Raw genomic sequence first — 19,170 nt, 5'->3', positions numbered from 1 at the left:
TTAACGATCTTCTGTAACGGTGATCCATTTGTAACAGCTTCCGGTTTTTCAAAAAATTACACCTCTGGCCACGAAAAATATTATGGCAAATTAATTGGACTAAAATTAAAAACAAAAACAAGACGCACGCGACGCGCAGAAGAACTAAAACAAAACAGAAAATGGAATAAAATGGCAATGTTTATGGCAGCAAAGGTACCAATACTATACAAATCGAAGTACAGTGAAATATGCTTCGAGCGATTTTTTGTATATATTTTACCTCAAATACCCTCAAATACATTAATTCTATTTCTAGCAATTTTTCTTTTTAAATTATTTGTGCAAGCTCATCTAAAATTAAATACATATTTAATTTTCTATTTATTAATATTGCTTGAGACAAGTTTTGTAAATAATATAACTTTTTTTGATGTAACTACATTGCATATGATTTTAGCAATTTGTATAACCATTACTCCATGGTTTTCAGCGAAAAAGGATTTATGGTAGGGAAGTAAAACTGTGCTACCAAAATACTCTCACCTGTCGCTCTCCATTTAAGCGTCCATCTCATTCCTCTCCCGATCGAACCAAGACAAATGCCAGACATTTCCACATTTAAGTAGTTTTATTTAATTACATTAATTGCATTACAAAATGGTATAGGGATAGTATAAGAAAAACTTAGCTCAGTGTGTACACATTAAAAGTGAAGGCATCGATTTCTTTCGCTCAATTTTTAAAATTAACATTGCAGTGTTGGTTTTCGCTTAGAGTACAAAACGTAACGGTAACTTAACAGTGGTTACATAATAACTGTCGCCTTCCTAGTTGTTCTTGTAGTTGTTCACTTGATTCTCGTAATTCGCAGTTTGCTTATTAGTTCATGAATATGGCAATTTAGATGGCCGTGCAGATGGATCTGAAAAAAGGAAATATTAGCTAAAAATATTAAAGAAAATAATGGTTTAAAATGTATAAAACAAACTAATTTCTAAGCATTAAAAAGCTGATTACATATAACGGGGGAACTAACGGGGCATTTTACTTTTTGGAAAAAAATACATACTAAATTTAATTCAAGATATAAATAAATTTCTATAATTTAGGTCTGACTTTAAAAATGCATAGTATTTAATGATTGAACAATTTATTTAGTGTGTAAGGAGTTCTAAGGGTTTAGTATGATGTTGATGTTAGTACTTTTAAAAATAGTAGTATAAGAACATGACGATTGCTTACGTTTCCGGATCTACAATTAGCACTGCCTGTAGTGCGACCCCCGCTCCTTGATGTGAATCAGGTGCTCGTTGAGCACCTTGTTCAAGGGGCCAATCTCGTCCTGCAATCGCAGCAGTTCTTGGTTCTTGTTCAGATAGACGGTCTGCAGATCGTTCAGATCCTTCAGCTTGGCGTTCGTGTCGACGGTTAGCTTGGAGGCCCTTTGGAGCAGCTGCTTGGCCCTCTCCCTGGCATTTTCCGAGCGACTAGCTCGGTCGGTGAGGGTCTGATTGGTGGCACTTGTGGCCGACTGAAGATTGTTGGCCTCTCCTCGAGCCCTCATGGCCTCCAGTTTAACGCTATTCGCCTCCTTGGTAATCTCCTTGGCATCCCGATCGTTCTTTATTATATTATTCTGCAGTTTCTGCACCTTCTTGGCCAATTTCTCAACCTGCTGGGCTGTGTTATTAGCTGGAGCTTCGGCGGAATACGTTTCCTCATCGATCTTCTCCAGATCCTGACCGGCTAACTCAATGTTGCTGTTCGCCTGCTGAATGGCATCCTTGGCCTTAGCCTGGGATTCATCTGCCGCCGCCAGGCTTTCCACTACAGAATTGGCAGAGTCCAGGATCTTATCGGCTTTCTCCTTTGTGGCATTGGCAATGCTCTGCAGATTATTGACCCTGTCCAAATCGGGCTTGGTCCTGTAAATGATAGCTTCAACATCCTTCAGCGATGAGACAGCCCTGTTGATCTGGTCACCTAGCGACTCAATCTCCTCGGGTTCCAGTTTCAGGTCCAAGTCGAGAGTTTTCTGTGCCACTTCTTTGCTCTCCGAAGGAGAAGCTGTCTTGTTCTCCTGGAAATTATTGAGGGCTGAGAATAGGTTTTCAGCGAGCTTGATATTGGCATTGGTTTGGTTCAGATAACGTTCGGATTGCTCGAATCCTCGCTTGGCCTTCTCATAGGCCTCGGAGGCATTCAGCTTGGCCTGGGTTAGGGCCCTGATGATTTGATCCGCCTGGTCCTTCTTACTGGTAATGGCCAATTCGGCATCCTTGGCCACCTTAAGGGCTTCTTCCGAGTGGGTTTTGGCGCCATGCTCGCAGGACAGAAAACCGCCACAATGACCGCATCCAGCACCTCCGCACAAACTATCACAGGGATCGCCTGGTTTGCCGCAAACCTGATTGTTCAGCACGGGAATTTGGGAGGTTAGGGAAGCCAACTCTACTCGGTAGTCTGCGATGAGCTTGCCATTGTTTGCCAGGTCATCGGCTTCGGCTTGGATCTTATTAGACAGGTTTTCGACTCTCTTGCAATTCCTATCGGTGTTCGAGGCTTGTTCATTGGCCTCGTCTTTAAGGGTCGACAAATTGCTGACTCTTTCGTAGGCGTGGCGGGTGAGGTTCAAAGCTCCCTCGATATTTGACTCCTGTAGTTGTATGCCGTTCTCCTTCAGTTCTTTGGACAATTGTTGCACCAATCTGGAATGATTTTGCAGACTCTCAAGCTCCACGCCCGACAAACTCAGCGAATTGTATATATGGTCCAGGCTCAGCTCGGTTTCACTTAATCGGCCATGGGACGCCTGAAGTTGGTCCCTGAGGGATTGGGTTTCTTGATCCAGTTTCTCTATATCAACCAAACTGACTGATGTGTTCTGCAGCAGATTCCTAATGTGTTGCAATTTCTTATCCAGTTCACTGAACTCGGACGTGTAGGCTCCTGTGGCTCCCACTTGCTTGATTTCCTTGGCCCGTAGGATAGTGGCGGTTGTTGCATCCTCAAGGGCACTTAGGATCAAATCCCAGTTGTTGAAGCATTCACCACAAGGTGAACAGTGTGGGAACTGACCAATGTAGCCCCTGGCGCACTCGTTACACTTGTAGCCCCCGATTCCCTCGTGGCAGACACAATTGCCCGTCTCTCGGTCGCACTGGTAATCAGCAGCTCCAAATTGGTCACACTCGCACGGCTGGCACTTCTCGTTGGGATTGCCCCAGTAATGAGCCTGGCACTGATTACAGGCCCTGCCGCCAAATCCTGGCTTGCATTGGCATTGTCCGGTGTAGGAGTTACACTGTTCATGGAGAGCTCCAATCGGATCGCAGTTGCAGCTTTCGCATCCCTCGCCGGAGGCAATCTTCCAGTGGTTCTCGGCACACTGATCGCAACGCACACCCTGCACATTCGGCAAGCAGGGACACTGGCCGGTATAACGATCGCAGTGAGCTATGGTGTTATTCGTTCCGAGGAAATCGCAGTCGCACTGCTGGCAATTCTGCTGCAGTGCGTCACCAAAGAATCCATCCTTGCACAGCTCGCAGTGATCGCCAGTCGTCTGATACAAGCACTTCAGACAAGCGCCCGTCTGCCGATCGCAGTTGCCAGTGTCATAAAGATCAACATTGTTGCTACACTCGCACTTGGAGCAGGTTCCACCGTTGTCCGGATTGCCGAAGAAGTTGTCCGCACATATCTCGCAACGTGGGCCAGAATATCCTTCCTGGCAGTGGCACAGCATGTTGTTGTTTCGCGTGTCCAGGGAGCAGCCATCTGCGTGGGCCATGCCACTGGCCACCGTCTCCGGGCAGCGGCATGCTCGACATCCGATCTCACTGCCGAACAGCGGGTTTCCGTAGTAACCGTCCAGACAGCTCTCGCAGCTATAGCCCGTGGTCGAGTCCTGGTGGTAAGAGAAACCAGTTTAAAGAGTGTGTTAAGTAGGTATAATCAAGATCAAAACATAATTGTTCCACTTTATAAACCATTTCTGGCACCCTTACCTGACAATCTATACAGGTTCCTTGAATGGGATCACACGTGGCGGCATGGCCATTGCACTGGCACACTTGGCACTCGGGGAACTTCCAATAGCCCGGCTGGCACTGATTACACTCCCTGCCGTAAGTATTTGGCACACACTGGCACTGGCCGGTGATCACGTCGCAGTTGTTATCCTTCGATCCAATGCTGTTACAATCGCACGCCTTGCAACCTTCGGGACCAAAACCATAGGTGCCCGGAGCACACAGATCGCACTGCCTGCCCACCACATTGGGCTTACATTGGCAGTGTCCTCCGTTGGATTCGCACTCCTTGCTGAGCGAACCGGTGGGATTGCAGTTACACATGCTGGCTCCGTCGTGGACAAACACACTGAGGATATTGTCAAGGTTCTGACATTTAGGATCGGACTTGTAGTTCATATCGTACAAAGAGGATTTGCAATTGAATTTCTCATAATCTTTTTTGCGTATGTCGGCCAGGACAGAACCTTGGAGGATGGGCGTTACATCGATGCGGGGAATGAGGGTCAGAGAATCCACCAAGATCGTGGCTGTGGGACTGTCCACATCGTGCCGCTTCCGCTCAAAGTAAATTCGGAATTTATAGACCTTTCCCGCTTCCAAGCATACTTCATTCAAAGCGACCACCTGACGGCTGCGATCAGGAAGGGAGAATGGAATCCTGGTTTCCGAAGAAGTGGCTGTAGCTAGTTCACCGCATCCTCCTTCGGGATCCACCTGATCGGGTCGTACCAGCGTGATAAACGCGTCCTCCCAATCTCCTCGAGAAGTGCTCTGATAACGTATAACCGCATCATATGGCATGGATCGGGGAATGTCTCCGACGGTGAACACCAGTTCCGAGTTCTCAGGGACCCTGGTGAAACCAATGCCCGTGAAACTGCCATCCGGAGTTTCGGCCACCAGGCTGCAGTTACCATTGGCGCCATAGGAGATGCACTCATCCACCACCTCTGCTTCATGAACCTCGGGTAGCAAGGGAATGAAGTAATTCTGTTTCGGCTGCGAACAGGATCTTCCTGTCATGTGGGGCCTGCAGCGACACTGACCGCTTATAACATCGCAGTAATTATCGTAGGATCCACCAGCATCGCAGTTACACAGAGAGCAACCCTCCGGGGATTCCGAAAGTCCATATGTCTCCGGCATACACTGGTTACAGTCCTTGCCGGTCACATATTTCTTACACTTGCACTCTCCGGTCCGCATAACGCATCCGGAGTTGTTCTCAGTACCCAGGATGTTGCAGGTGCATGGCTCGCAGCCTTCGGGGTTATCCGACTGCAGATTCCAGTAACCATCTTTGCACTTATTACAACGACGTCCCGTGACAAAGGCCTTGCAATGGCAGGCTCCTGCTAGAGCTCCATCCTCCGGATCATTTAGGGAGTCACAGATGCCGTCGTCCGACGAGCCTTGAGGATCGCAGTCACAGGGCTGGCAAACACTGTCGGACGTTATATCCTGCTCGGGATCGCGGTAAAAGTACGGCATGCACTCCTCGCAATGCTGACCCCGTGTGTTGTGCAAGCAATTGTCGCACACTCCGCCGGAAACGAATCCGGATGCAGTGAAGACAGCCTCATCAAAGTGACAGCTAACGGCGTGATCGTTGCACTCACATTTCTTACAGGCATTCGTTTTCTTTCCAAAGGCCGGTTTCCAGGGGAGATCGTTGAAGAAATCCTCGCACTCTTCGCAATTCATTCCCTTGGTGTTGTGAGTACACTCACAGCGGCCATGAACCATGCCATCTTCATTATCCGCCTGGGAAAACGCGGGGTCCAATGGTAGACACTGAGAGGCGTGGCCGTAGCAGGAGCAGGATCCGCGAACCACCATGTTGGAGATGCCATAGTAGTACTTCTCCTCGTTCTCCAATCTGCTATCCAAAAGATTGTCTCCCAACTTGTGCAGCTTTGTCATCTGAATCCTGAGATTGGTCATCTTCAGCTGATTCTGCACGTGCTCCGCATAGGGATCTGTAACGTTGATGTTCGGTGGCAGCACCCTAAAGATCACTTCACCGTTCCTCGAGGGCTCCACGTTGGAGTACCTCGAGGTGCACATCACATCGGTGATGTTTACCAAGACTGTGGGCACTCCCGGGAAGGATTCCTTGCAGTCGTAGGCGAAATATCTGTAGATGTGCCATGTCTGTCCGAAATCAAAGGATCTCTCGATGTACATAGCCGCTGGTCGGAAGGTGGTGAATGTTATAATCAAATGGGTGAAGTGGAATTCCGCCTCCAGATCCAGTTGAATGGTAGCATTTTCCTTGCCATTCTCGGACTGCCACCAGGTTGGTAGGTTAGTGCCGGGCTTGGTTTTATATATGATCTGGCCGATGCGGTGATTCTTGTACGGATCTTGCTTGGTCTCCTCCCGCGTGTCGCAGAGGAAACACTTCTTATCCTGCAGATGGGACAGGATGCAGAATCTCTCCGGCGAGTGCAGACCACACGTGGAACTGGCAGTCAGGCGGTTTTCCCTGCCGATCAGAAGATTACCAGTTGCCGGGTAGCAGGAGGATCGTTCGCATGGATGCGTCTTGATAAACTTGTTCGGCGGATATTTCGGCCGATCGCGTCGGCCATGCTGGGGCGGTCTTTGGGAGTCCACTGGGTCCCACTGGCTGCTGAGCAGGCCGAGCACAATGACCACGATAAGCCGCAGCTCCAACATCTCGATCTGGCTCTCAGTTGTTGGGGTCGCGTTCCACTGGGGCACTTCCGGCCGGGACTTTAATCAGTTGCTTTTCTTTTCGTTCGTTTTTAAGGGGATCTCTCACACTGGCCACGTGATCCTCAGTATGAAAATCTATACAAATTATTTGAAATTTGTAAAAAGTTTATTATTAGTTGTTTCCAATATTATTAAAAAAAAAGTTGATGACTCAGGTATCAGCAACTAAATTAGCACGGATAATACAACTTTTATGAATTACACCAAATATTATTAAAAAGACAGTGATTTTTTACTTACTTAACCACGGCTCTCTTCCCTTTTTTTAATCAAAAGATTTATTCATTCATTGTGGTATTTCCCAACTAGTCCTGTAGCTGCAAAATCAACAGATTGCTTTATTAATGATATTCCAACTTTAGACTCTAAACAAAATTCACGCTTCTGCCCTCACAGTGATCTGCTTATCAACTGAGATGCTCTACTTTTTTCCAACATAAGAAAAAAACGATTTATTTACGTACTTAAAAAAAAAGGCATCCGTACCCAACGAGTCTTACGCACAAACTGAGAGGCAAACCGAATCTTAAACTGAAACTGAATGGATGCTATTATCAATCCGACTACTCTCAATATAATGTCCGATAATGGTATAGCATAATACTTTGTTGCCTGGTGCGTTGGATCGTTGCTTTTATCAGTTTTCGTTTGTAGTACGAGACGCACAGAATACAATTCAAGATTTCGATTTAAGCCATTAAAATGAAATATGAAATAAAATTTCCATAGAATAGAATTTCCAAAAATGATAAGCAGGATCGAATTTAAGATATATATAAATATTTAATTAATAAAGAGGTATAGATCCAATGAATTAGAAATTATGCTTCGGTGACCTTTATGTTCGTATCAAGAAGATTTCGGAGGGGCAGGGAAAAGTCGGCCACCAAAATCGAAAATCCAGAACCTAGCTACGAGCCGGTGAGATAAGAACCCAAGTTTTTAAGACCAAACATAGAGCTGTTCTCCCTAGTCTAATAATACATATTTCATAATTCCAACTGTCCCGATAAGAGTTCATTCACAGATACAGTTTTTCTAGGGAACTCTAAAGAGAATGGGAAATTTTCGACTCCGCTTCAGACTTAATTACTTGGAGTGTGTTTAAATTTTGATGTTTGCTATTGTGCGTTGGTTAATTTCGTTTTCGTTCGTTTGGCCGCCGAGGAAACTGGCAAATAAACAAATAAGTAAAGAAACAAAACGTAAATTTACCAGGCGTACAACGCAAATACACTTTAAGAATATGGGTTCCCATGTGTGTGGGTAAGTGATGGAGCACTGGAGCGCTCCACGATTCTCGACTTCGCTGGATGTGTATCTGTATCTACAAAAGTGTAGGGGTCTGTATATACAATTGGTATTCGTGCATATCTGTGTATGGCCAGTTCATAAAAATTTGCTCATACAATTGCCGTGGCTCATGATTTCTTAGTTTTGCCGGGAGACGTTGTTTATATTTCCAATTTCATCAAGGCACAGAGCTTATTTGACCATACAAATAAAAAATATGATTTCATGCAGTCACTCAGTGGACAGTAAGAACTCAAATTCATTTGCCATCACGGAATTCAAAGAAGATCATTGAAACATAAGCTTTTATTTGGAAAAATATATTTTTGCTCTGTATGATTTCGGTTAGTTTACAGATATCAGATACTTATGTATTTGTCACCAGCGTAAACTTCATGCATTTAATCCATCTCAAACCCTGAAATAATACATATTCCCAGAACCAGGCATTTGAAATGATCTGATACGTCGAAGTCGAAAGCTAAAATCTTACCAGACTAAACTTTCTTCTCGACTGACCACTGTATGTTTACTCTGTACACATATGCACCATTCCAACCCCAGCCCCGAATTTCAATTCTCAGTCTGGAGCACACATGTTGTGGAAGTCTACCGTCTAAATATGAGATCAGACCGCGATAGTGCGGCTATAATTAGAAGACACCGACTAAATCCTTTCCACCCACAGTCCGCAATCCAATCTAGATAAATTAATCCGTCGGCTGCACATCTGCATCAAGGCGACAGGCCCGGCTCACATTTTAATTAGCCGTTCCATTGTCGCTGAAATAAAGAAAATCAGCTTGGCAATGCACTTTTTTAGTCCACATGCAGTCATTCACTTGGCTTGCCGTTGCCGCCTTATGGCATCATGTTTCTATATGTTCGGGTTTGTATGCTTAATCTACAAAAATTCCCTGGCCAAGTAGTTGTGCATTCAAATGCTTCTTTGCTCTGCTATGTGACATGGAGTAACTTTTGGAAAGATTAGATGGGGACACACAAGGAAAATATTTTTAAGAAACTTATCTGGAACTTAACAAAAATCCTACAATACACGGCATGAGACAATTTTGAGATACTAAAATAAGAATGCTTAAAAGAAAAAAGAAATCATTGCTCATATTTAGAGATCAACATAGATGTTTGTTCTTATCAAAAGTTTATTTTTACTTGCTACAACCAATAATTAATAGGAAAATTCCGATCATACGATTTCATTTAAATATTAAGACTTTCTAACAATAGAATCATTTTCTTATTTTAAATGGTACGTCGAAATAAACGATAAATAACTTTAAAAAACTAAACACGAAGATATCTGTGAAAATATTTTGCATTTTCATAAAAAAAACGTACCTTTATATAAAATATTCCTTTTTTAAATAAAATAAATATTTACAGATATTAATAAATAATGAATTACTTCTCTTAGGTATACCTGAAAATTCATTAAAATGAATTGGGGATCATAAAAGGCTTAAAAAATCCATGCCCCTTCGACTTTTTGGGAGTTATCTTGAGTTTTCTGTTCGTAACAGAGAGGCGATAAAAAGAGGCAGTGTGCCACAACAAAAAAAAAAAAACAACGGCAGCGGATGCGAAGGAGTGGAAATAGAAGTACGCAAGTAAAGTAACAACAAAAACAGGCCACAAGATAAACCTCAAAAAAGAGACAGAATAGGCAAGGAGAAGGAGCGAGCGAGATGGGGGACTGCAGCTGTTGAAACCTGCGTATAGACTACGCGTGCATCCAAAAACTAACTGTAAATCGGTTTCTGAAGATTCTTCAACCTACCCGATACTTAAATGCAGCTACATATGAAGCACCTATATCAAGTCCTCGATCGATGTGCGGAGGTGAAGTTGGGAAAATGAGTTTTCTGTTATACAGACAAAACAACAAACACTCTTCTTGGCTGTTTTTATTTTCGTTGATGCGGCAAACACTTTTCGACTTCTTTTTATAAACTCCACACCGCTCACACACACACTCGCACGCGACGAAGAAGATATTTTCCAAGTCAATCGGAAAGAAAATTCCAAGTTGGGGCCCTCGACTCGACCCGGCGCCGACTCGAAAAACGTCCGATTTCGAGAGATCCACTCGCGAGAATGATTTCAAACTTCAGTGTGGAATCCGTACTCGATACCTCACGATGCTTCGATAACCGAGATCGATAGCTTTCAAAAATCAAATTCTCCATAAATCGAATGTGAAGAGCACAACACATTTAAAAATCATAAGAAAATTTAAGAGAATTGTTGTTTACATTTTTGTTACTATTATATTTTATTTTCTTTCAAATTTACAATGCTTACATACACAAAAATAGACATTTGGCTACGAAAAAAAGAGCCAGCAATAATAGCACCATTGGACTTATAATATATTTTATTTGTTATTTCAGATAACAAACTTATACATTTTAAATAGAAAATAAGTACAAACTAAATCCCTCGAAATTTAACGATCTATTATATTCCAATTAGATCGTGGTTCGTGACGCCGCTAAATGATTTTTTTGTAGTGTGAAGAAGTAATTTCCAAATGTTTTTGTTTAAATAAAGGAAATCATAATTTTTTACATTTAAGTTTCGTTCTTCGATTGTTTATAAAATATCCGGCTAAAATAAATAAAATTGACGTTAAATCCGTGCCTTTTGACTACTTATTACTTATTACACCTGCTTGAATATCCATTAAATTCTCTTTTAACGCTTAAAATTCTTCGATGCTAGTTCGTTTTAGTCATAAAATCATGAATTTTCAAGTGCAACTGAATGAAAAAGTAACGGAAGCATTTCAAAAAATATCGGCCAATTAATCGATACTTAGGTGTGTTTCTCTAGCCCTGGAAAGAGGCGCACAACATCGCGCTCACAACTTTCCGGAATCTCCAACTGCTCGGGTCGCTGGGCGCTCCATCCGCACTCGAAATATCCAAAAATACATAAATCGCCGGGAAAAAAGAATTACGATGATAGTTTGGTGTGAAAAGTTAGTGCAATTATGATGTTATTTTTTTAACTACCTCCACGGAGAGCTTTATTCGCTGGCTGATATGTTTATCCGTTTTTCGTTACAATATTTGAATCGAATACAAGTGCAAAAGCTCGCCTTGAAAATGTTGTTAGCTTAACAAAAAATTCGATGTGTAATATTCGGTGACAAAATTTTTTCCAAAAAAAAAGAACTAAACAATAAAATTCACTCCGTCTTCCCTTCTTCCTGAATATTCATTCGTGAATATCCAAAACAACAGCCAAAACTACAACAACAACAGCAGTGTGAAACCACAATTTAGGTGAGTCTTCGTCTTAGTTTTGCGTATCCCCCTCTCCCACTCATTGAATACTTTCTTCAGCCACGTACCAACAAAAACTGTGTAATTGTAACGGCTCCCACTCTCTCTCCCTCTCTCTTTCAGTCCACCCATACTCTGTTTTTGTAGTGTAGTGTAGTGCCACCGAAAATAGTCCAGATTTTTACCCAAAAACTTGATTACGCAGTACACAGTACATCCCAGTGATTTTTTTCGATTTCTATGGGTTTTAGTAGCAAAATGCGTTGGTTGCTTTTATTTATGCTTAACACATTCACAAAAATACCAGAGAGCGACCGCAAGAGCGGGACACACATAAAAAGCCGCCAAAGCACAAGTGCAAACGAGCGAGGGAGCGAGTGAGAGGGAGTAGCTTTTGAGAGAGTCAGCGCATGCGCTTGAAAAAGTGGGTTGGTAAGCGGGTGGGGGAGAGTGAGAGGGGTACAGGTGAATGCTGTTGCCGTTGTAATCACCATTTGTGTTTGTGTGTGCTCTGTTTTTGTTGTGGTATGCGAGCGCGGCAAAATCTCTTAACACCGCGTTTCCAATTCCAACTAACTAACTTGTCTAAAAAGAAACATACTATTGACGTTGCTTTTATTTTTAAACCGCCTTTTGTTGTCATTCTTGGTGACGTCATTCGAAAAAAATAAACTCGTTTGTTTGTCCATTGTTTCTAATGACCAACGCGAGCCTAGCCCAGATCTCTAGGTCTCAAATTCCAACTGGAAAAGGGAAGGTTGCTTTCTATCACATTTTATGTTTACTTTCTTACGTTCTTATGTACAGCTCAGAAGCAGATAAGCCCGATTATGTGCACATACTTATGTACATGTCGCAGATTTATTTGTTATAGATACATATGTGTGTGATACGAATTTGTTGTCGTCACGTGGGAGTGTAGTTTTAGTGAGTGGAATGTCAACTCCAAAGAGTCATGAATGGGGGAGGCGGTTGGATGAAGCTAATTGCATATTCACGCTATATTTAGCAATGATCTTCCATTCCAATAGAAGTGAAGTAGTGCGTGTGAAAGGGAGAAGGAAAGAGAGCGGTGGATAACATATCAACATATCACCGTTAGAGTATTACAGCTTACCTAAGATCACCGCTAGAGGGCACCACCATAATACACGACCAATCGAATTCAGATCAGAAAAATAACGTTTCAATAATAATGAGTTACACAACTGGTAGACTGGTAATAAACAATCAAATAAACAAAAGTTTAGCGGTTTTATGTAACATCAGGGATAATTCAATGGAAGCTGGGGTAAAAGTACTAAATGCACTGTGCTTCTACGCAAAGACGGATTAAGTTTCTGTGAAACCCCGATTAATACCAATAAATAATGGAATTGGATCTCTGTTCAACGATTGTCTGATATTCAGACTTTTTTAATCAATTTGTTTCAACTGAGCCATCACATCAATTTGCTTAATGTAGTTCTTATAGTCCCCGCGGTACACAATTTTCGATAGCAATTCAGACAAACAAAATTACACCTAGAAAACCAAGAATACCAATTCGCTCTCCTTCACCTTCTTTGATGGCCTGACTTGCCCTATATCCTGATATCTTCAGCTATTTTCGTTTCCGTTTTACAAGGCTCGCCCAATGTCATGCGATATACCCTTACACCTTGCACTATTCGTATGTACATTTGGCGCCCCGATAGGAATCTAAGTTTGGATCTGGCCAAAACTCCTTAGCCGACATGCAAATGTGCCATAAAATGCGCCCGGCTTCTTGACTTTTAAACTTTAAAATCGGCAAGAGGAAATGCATAAAGCACAGCCAAGCACAGGCAAGGGATATGGGGGAATAAAAGGGACCTACTGTAGTCCCAGCTCAAGTCCGAAATTCTGCAAAGGCACGCCAACCGTGGCTCTGTTGTAAATGGAAAAGGTTACGAATTTGCATAAAATCGAATATTTACATGTGTTCCCCAAGCATATATGCTTGTAAGTGAGAACTCGTGTGCGTAACACTTTTGATGAAGGCTTATACATCGTAAATTCTGTCAGTGGGTCCCCGACCATTAAAATCTAGTATGGAGCAAACAAGGATCGGAATTTGTCGTAACATTCACTCAAAACTAGAAATTTAGATAACTACTTATCCAGATAAAACATTCCAAATGTTACATTCAGCGCAGTGTTCGCGATGGAAATTGTGTCATGTAGAGACCCTCTTGTTATCCATAAATTTCCAAAGGGACGTGACTTTCTTAGATTTAAGCCCAACTCACTGTAAGGGTGTTCCCCATTCGAGTTTCCTTCTCAGCTCAGCCTATTTCTCCTTCATTGTTTATGGGACTGCGGATAGGCGGCCCAACTGACGACTTGATAGAATGAGTGCCTGACTGATGGCTATATGCATATTGATATGGAAGCCATCACCTACATTTGGCTACGGCAGGCAAAGTGGAGCAAATAAGGCAGGGAATTGCGCTTTGGGGGAAAATGTTGGAAGGAACAGGGTGGCAGACACTCATAAAGTTGGTAAAAGTGACAAACGGAACACATGCTTCCACTCAATAGATACGTTTACGTATAAAAGTCGCTATACATACGGATGGATGGATGCATAGATAGATGTACATACATATGTACGCAGAACACCCTTTGCGGAAAACATCATTTACTGCCATCCAATTATGGCAAGTCAGGTTTTGTGTGCAAGTCGGCGTGGGCGCATTTGTTGCCAACTAATAGAAAGAAATAATCATTAGAATGAAACGATATTGTATAGAGGCTTGGAATTTGAAATGCCCTGTATTCCCAACCTTTTATACGATCAACAAGCCCCCTAATCCAACCAATTAACCCAATGGGAGAATAAACTACGCAGAATACATTCTAGCTTATTTTTGATGTTTGCCTCTACCTATTATCTATTTCAGCAATGATTGATACAATTGAATCAATGAACTATAGCACAGAACAGTATTCAAAAAGTTTAAATAATAATCTAAAATACTCTTGGTGTGGAAAATCAATAGGTATTTGTTAATAAGCAATACCTTGCGGAAGCTTTAATGCCAATGTGTGTGGGCTAGACAGAAGTGATTTAAATCGCCTGCCGAGAGTTTCGCCGCTGTCCGAAGATATCAAAGCCGTTATAAATGTATTTTCCTCAATGTCTTTGCAGTCACCAAACAGTCGTCGACGTCTCCCGTGCTCTGATAGTCAGCCAAGATGTTGGACGATGACAACTCGGATTTGCTGGTCTGTGCATCGGAGATGCAGGAAGGTGAGAGCTCAATGAACTTTCAACAGTGCGACATTGAGTGATGTGCATTATTCTATACTGTTTGCAGACCGTTTGTACTTTGTGGCCTTCAAGAAGAACATCAAGCCAAAGAACACGGTTAACACCCACTACTTCAGCGTCGATGAGGAATTTGTTTATGAGAACTTCTACAACGACTTTGGTCCACTCAACATATGCATGCTCTACAGATACTGCATGAAACTGAACACCAAGCTGAATGCCAAGTGCCATGCCAATAAAAAGATAGTTCACTACACCTCCATGAATCCGGCCAAGCGACTCAACGCCGCCTATCTGATTGGTTCGTATGCAGTAAGTGCTCCTGAAAATGTGATTTTGATTTCGGTGGACATTTGAAAGAGATCTGTTAACTCTTTCAATCGTTCAAGAACTCACAAAAATGTGAATAATATTATTTGACTACGTTTCCAGATTATCTACCTTAATAAGACGCCCCAGGAGGCGTATCGGCCGCTTGTCGCCGGCGAGATTCCTGCCTACACGCGCTTCTGTGATGCCAGCTACGGACCCAGCAACTTTAAGATTTCGTTGCTGGACTGCCTGAATGCTGTGCACAAAGGCCTGCAGGCGGGATTCTTTAATTTCAACGACTTTGATGCTGAGGAGTATGAGTATTTCGAGCGCGTTGAGAACGGCGACTTCAACTGGATTGTGCCCCAGAAGTTTATAGCGTTTTGTGGACCCCATCAGAAGAGTAAGACGCTTCCCAATGGATATCCGTGCCATGCACCCGAGCGTTACTTCAGCTATTTCCGGGATAATAATGTCACAACAGTGATTCGGCTGAATGCAAAAGTCTATCACGCATCGTCCTTTGAGAACGCTGGCTTCGATCACAAGGATCTGTTCTTTATCGATGGTAGCACGCCAAGCGATGCCATTATGAAGAAGTTCCTCTGCATTTGCGAAACGACCAAGGGAGCCATTGCAGTTCACTGTAAAGCGGGCTTGGGACGCACTGGCAGCCTGATAGGGGCATACATCATGAAGCATTACGGGTTCACTGCCCTGGAGGCAATAGCCTGGTTAAGGCTCTGCCGGCCGGGATCGGTCATTGGACATCAACAGCAGTGGATGGAAGAGTACGTATTTCTTAGTACATATTTTCTTACCCACAGGATTACAAATTTGTCCTACTTTTTAGCAAACAAAGCTGGCTGTGGTCAGAGGGCGAACGAATGCGCCGGCGCACTTCGCTTCCCATCCTCCAGCATACGTACGGAATCAACAGCCTGGAGCTGAAGACCAAACTGGCCTCGGCTACCGCCGATTCCGCGGAGCACGTGGATATGCTTCTAACCCGAGTAAAGGGCATTTCTCAGCGAGTGGATACGATGCACCTGAATGACCAGGACAACTTGGATGCTGCTTGTACGGATCAAACGGATGAGGAACTCTCGGAGCAGATGCGATTGGAGAGGGACGAGAGAGCGCTTTATCAATCTGCTGAGGATCCCAATTGCAATAATAGCGATGACAACGATACCGACACGATCAGTGCACCAGCAGATCCGCCGCCTACCTCCAGCTATACAATGTCCACACGGCGTAGAAAATCTCCATCAGGCGCGAACAAGCCGACTGTAATAGCCACATCTCTAAGGCGTCTGGTTAATCCCAATGCCAATAGAAGTGGATTGAGTACGTCATCTGGAGTTTATCCAACTCCTGAGGTGGCCAGCTGCACGGAGAAGAAGTTGCGCAAGCCAAGTGTCTTCGAGGCAGCCCGACACACGATTGCTTCCACCGTCAGGATGACGCAAACTGCGCTGGAGAAGAAGCAGGCCCAGACGCAGGGTGACAAGCTGAATCAGATCAAGGCGCTGCGAAGGCACCACTCGCGATCCGTTAATGTGAACAGCAACAGGTAGGATGTCTGATTTACAAAATCCACCCAGATGACACTTCAATCACTTCCTGAACTACCTAGAAGATCAAGTGCATCTGCGTGTATTATTTTTGTTTTTATTACAAAGTTTCTCTTGCTTGATTACGATGATATATTTGTATCAGCAGCGAACAGGAATCGAATCTGAGGCACACGAGAGCTCGTTCCCAGCCATTCCGCAATAATAACAATGGAGTGGTCGGAAGCACAGCGGTGGCTGCCTTAAAGCCCACATCCTCCTGCTTGCCAACTGGCACAGGGACGGCCGCACTTTTGGCCAACAATCTGAACAACAATAATGACAGCGGCATTGGGACTAGCAGCAGCAGCAATAATAACAACAACAGCAGTAATCTAAGCAACTCCCTGAATAACTATAACAACAACAACAATACCACTAACAATATTCTGGCCAGTTCGGGGAGCAGTCGCACCCGCAGCCTGGCGCTGTATAGCAAAAGGTAAGTACAGATAATGCCCCCCGAATCCCAAAATGATTATTGAACTTAAAAACTAACCGACGAAGTATTGGGTTTGATTTCGTTCCGTGTGCGGCTGTTTTTTCCCCATTTTTTTGTACTTAACAAAAGTATTTATTGTTGCGCAAAATGATTATTAATAAACCACAAATTTTCGAAATTATGCTACAAGCTTGCGAAATTGTTTTGTCTTTGTTTGGCCTTGTTTTTGTTGCTTTTATTTGTTGTTCTTTAATTGAAATTTACGAGGAGTATGGAGTGTATTTTCTAGATTTAAGATATATCCTTGCAGAGAATATTTTCATTATTTATTAAGAATTTTTATATCGCTAAGTTAAAAAAAGATATATATATATGTAAAACGATACTATTTCGTATGACTTCGCTCTGCAAAGATGTAAAATCTTCGGACTCCGGAGTATTGCCTTGATTTTTTTTGTAAGACTGTTTTGGGAATCACACTGAACCCGTAACCCCGTACACCATCTCTCTCTCTCTCTCTTTCTCTTCTCTCGTCCTTTTTCGTCCCAATCTTTGTTCGCTTCTTGCTTCCTGCTCCTTTAGAATGGAGCTGAAGCATCTGCGAAAGGCGGAACAGCAGCAGCTGCAGCTGCAGCAGGAGCAACCGTTGCTGCCGGTGGAGAAACAACTGCTCCGCCAATACGCCACCATTAATGAGAGCAAGATACCCGTGGTATCCAGTGGAGGTGGTGGTGCCGGCAGCTCGGCCACCATTCCGCCCACCCGGGGCAGTGCTGCGCGCACTTCCCATCACCACATGACGCTTCGGGGGAGATCTCGGATCCGATACCAGCGTCCCAATGCCGGAGAAACGGCTCCGGCAGCTGCCCAAACCCAACCGTGCACTGTGGCCACGGCTCGGTATTACCGGGACGTATCGGCCATACCCACAATCGGTGTTTTGGGTGGGTCGTCCTCTTCCGCCTCCTTTAACATTGCCACACGCTCCGCATCCGCCACGCTCGATCTCAACTCCAATCCGCTGCCGAAAACCAAGTTAACCAGCCTCAACAATAATCCAACTACCACTCCTCCTCCCTCCTCCAATCCTGCAGACACAAGCCGGCTTAGTGGGCGTGGCAGTGCCGAATTGCAGGCGATCATCGAGCACGGCCTGGTGGCTGGGTCGGCCAAGCGAAACAAACGATCGCTGAGCTCCACGCGACTGGACAAGGACAAGAGCGATGAGTACAACACGAAGCTGTTGAGGAAGACGGCGGCTGCAGCTGCAGCAGCGGCCACTGCAGCATCAGCTGGAATAGCAGCAGTGGGAGCCAACAGCACATCCATCAACGCCACCCCCGCCACAAACTCAGCCTCCACCACCAGTAACATGAACAACAATTGCAAGTACAACAGCTGCAGTAGCAGCAACAGCGGAAGCTTCAAGCTTTCCCGACGCCTTTTCGGAGAGTCCGGTTCCTCAGCATCGACGTCCGCCTCAAATTCGGGGATTCCCACGCCCACGGCGCCGCCCTCCTCCAGCCAGTGGCATCAGCACCTGGCGCGCGGCGTGAGTCGGGTGTCCAGCGAAAGGGATCGAGAGCGACAGCAACAACAGTCCCTGGACCATCAGCAATCCAATCTCAAGCTGCGCAAGAAGATTAGCTACTGAACTCACCTATCCTCTTTTTCTTTAGTTATGTAGATATTATTTTGACTAGTAAATTAAACGTTTCCCGATGAGATCCGCAATTTCGCCCGGTTGTGGCGAATGTAATGCAATCAAATTTGGTGATTGAATAGGAAATTATTTGTAATAACAATCTTATTTATACACTTACATTTTTGTAGGAAAATTTTTCAAATTGTTATGGATGGTAATTTAACATATTGTACTAAAATTATAAAACCCATGTAAAGCCAAGCAATTGTTAGCATTTTGTGAATTAAATATTGCATTCTTTTAACAATTGGACATTGAAATTGTTAATATATTGTTAAAAGTTTTTAAGAGGAATGCTTAGTTTTCATTTTTTCATTGTATTGTAGAAATAAAACCAAAACTGCTGAAGACTACGAGAATTTATATGAATATATTATCACCGTTTATTTTAGAATGAATAACCTTTATTCGAATAAAAATTATACTTGTAAACAAAAG

General features: G+C 43.6%; 2 protein-coding genes across 6 annotated transcripts; one reads left to right on the top strand and one right to left on the bottom strand.

The window, feature by feature from the left end:
• Positions 1 to 591: 591 nt before the first annotated feature.
• On the bottom strand, positions 592 to 10,216 carry LOC6542002 (laminin subunit beta-1). 3 transcript variants are annotated; one of them, XM_026978427.1, is made up of 5 exons: positions 9,885 to 10,216; positions 7,002 to 7,078; positions 3,993 to 6,836; positions 1,225 to 3,892; positions 592 to 904 (listed from the first exon to the last, which is right to left on the bottom strand). In XM_026978427.1, the coding sequence occupies exons 3-4, from the start codon at positions 6,699 to 6,701 to the stop codon at positions 1,241 to 1,243; spliced, it is 5,361 nt and encodes a 1,786-aa protein (XP_026834228.1). In that variant the 5' UTR covers positions 6,702 to 6,836; positions 7,002 to 7,078; positions 9,885 to 10,216; the 3' UTR covers positions 592 to 904; positions 1,225 to 1,240. The 3 variants fall into 3 exon arrangements, with proteins under 3 accessions (XP_026834228.1, XP_001970200.1, XP_026834230.1); XM_001970164.3 differs by having other exon boundaries at positions 9,853 to 10,215; XM_026978429.1 differs by lacking the exon at positions 9,885 to 10,216 and adding an exon at positions 7,226 to 7,322.
• A 690-nt stretch (positions 10,217 to 10,906) lies between these two features.
• Positions 10,907 to 18,992, top strand: LOC6542814 (dual specificity protein phosphatase CDC14A). 3 transcript variants are annotated; one of them, XM_026978986.1, is made up of 7 exons: positions 10,907 to 11,362; positions 14,535 to 14,636; positions 14,704 to 14,969; positions 15,090 to 15,760; positions 15,823 to 16,545; positions 16,695 to 17,027; positions 17,610 to 18,992. In XM_026978986.1, exons 2-7 carry the CDS (start codon positions 14,582 to 14,584, stop codon positions 18,679 to 18,681), a joined length of 3,120 nt encoding a protein of 1,039 aa, XP_026834787.1. In that variant the 5' UTR covers positions 10,907 to 11,362; positions 14,535 to 14,581; the 3' UTR covers positions 18,682 to 18,992. The 3 variants fall into 3 exon arrangements, with proteins under 3 accessions (XP_026834787.1, XP_001970199.2, XP_026834788.1); XM_001970163.3 differs by having other exon boundaries at positions 16,692 to 17,027; XM_026978987.1 differs by having other exon boundaries at positions 16,692 to 17,027; positions 18,122 to 18,214.
• The last annotated feature ends 178 nt before the right edge of the window (positions 18,993 to 19,170 follow it).

Source organism: Drosophila erecta, unplaced genomic scaffold (assembly GCF_003286155.1).
Source record: "Drosophila erecta strain 14021-0224.00,06,07 unplaced genomic scaffold, DereRS2 tig00000055-arrow-pilon, whole genome shotgun sequence".
Lineage (NCBI taxonomy): Eukaryota > Metazoa > Arthropoda > Insecta > Diptera > Drosophilidae > Drosophila > Drosophila erecta.
Note: the sequence above shows the minus strand (reverse complement) of the source record. Positions and strands in the feature narration are given on the sequence as shown.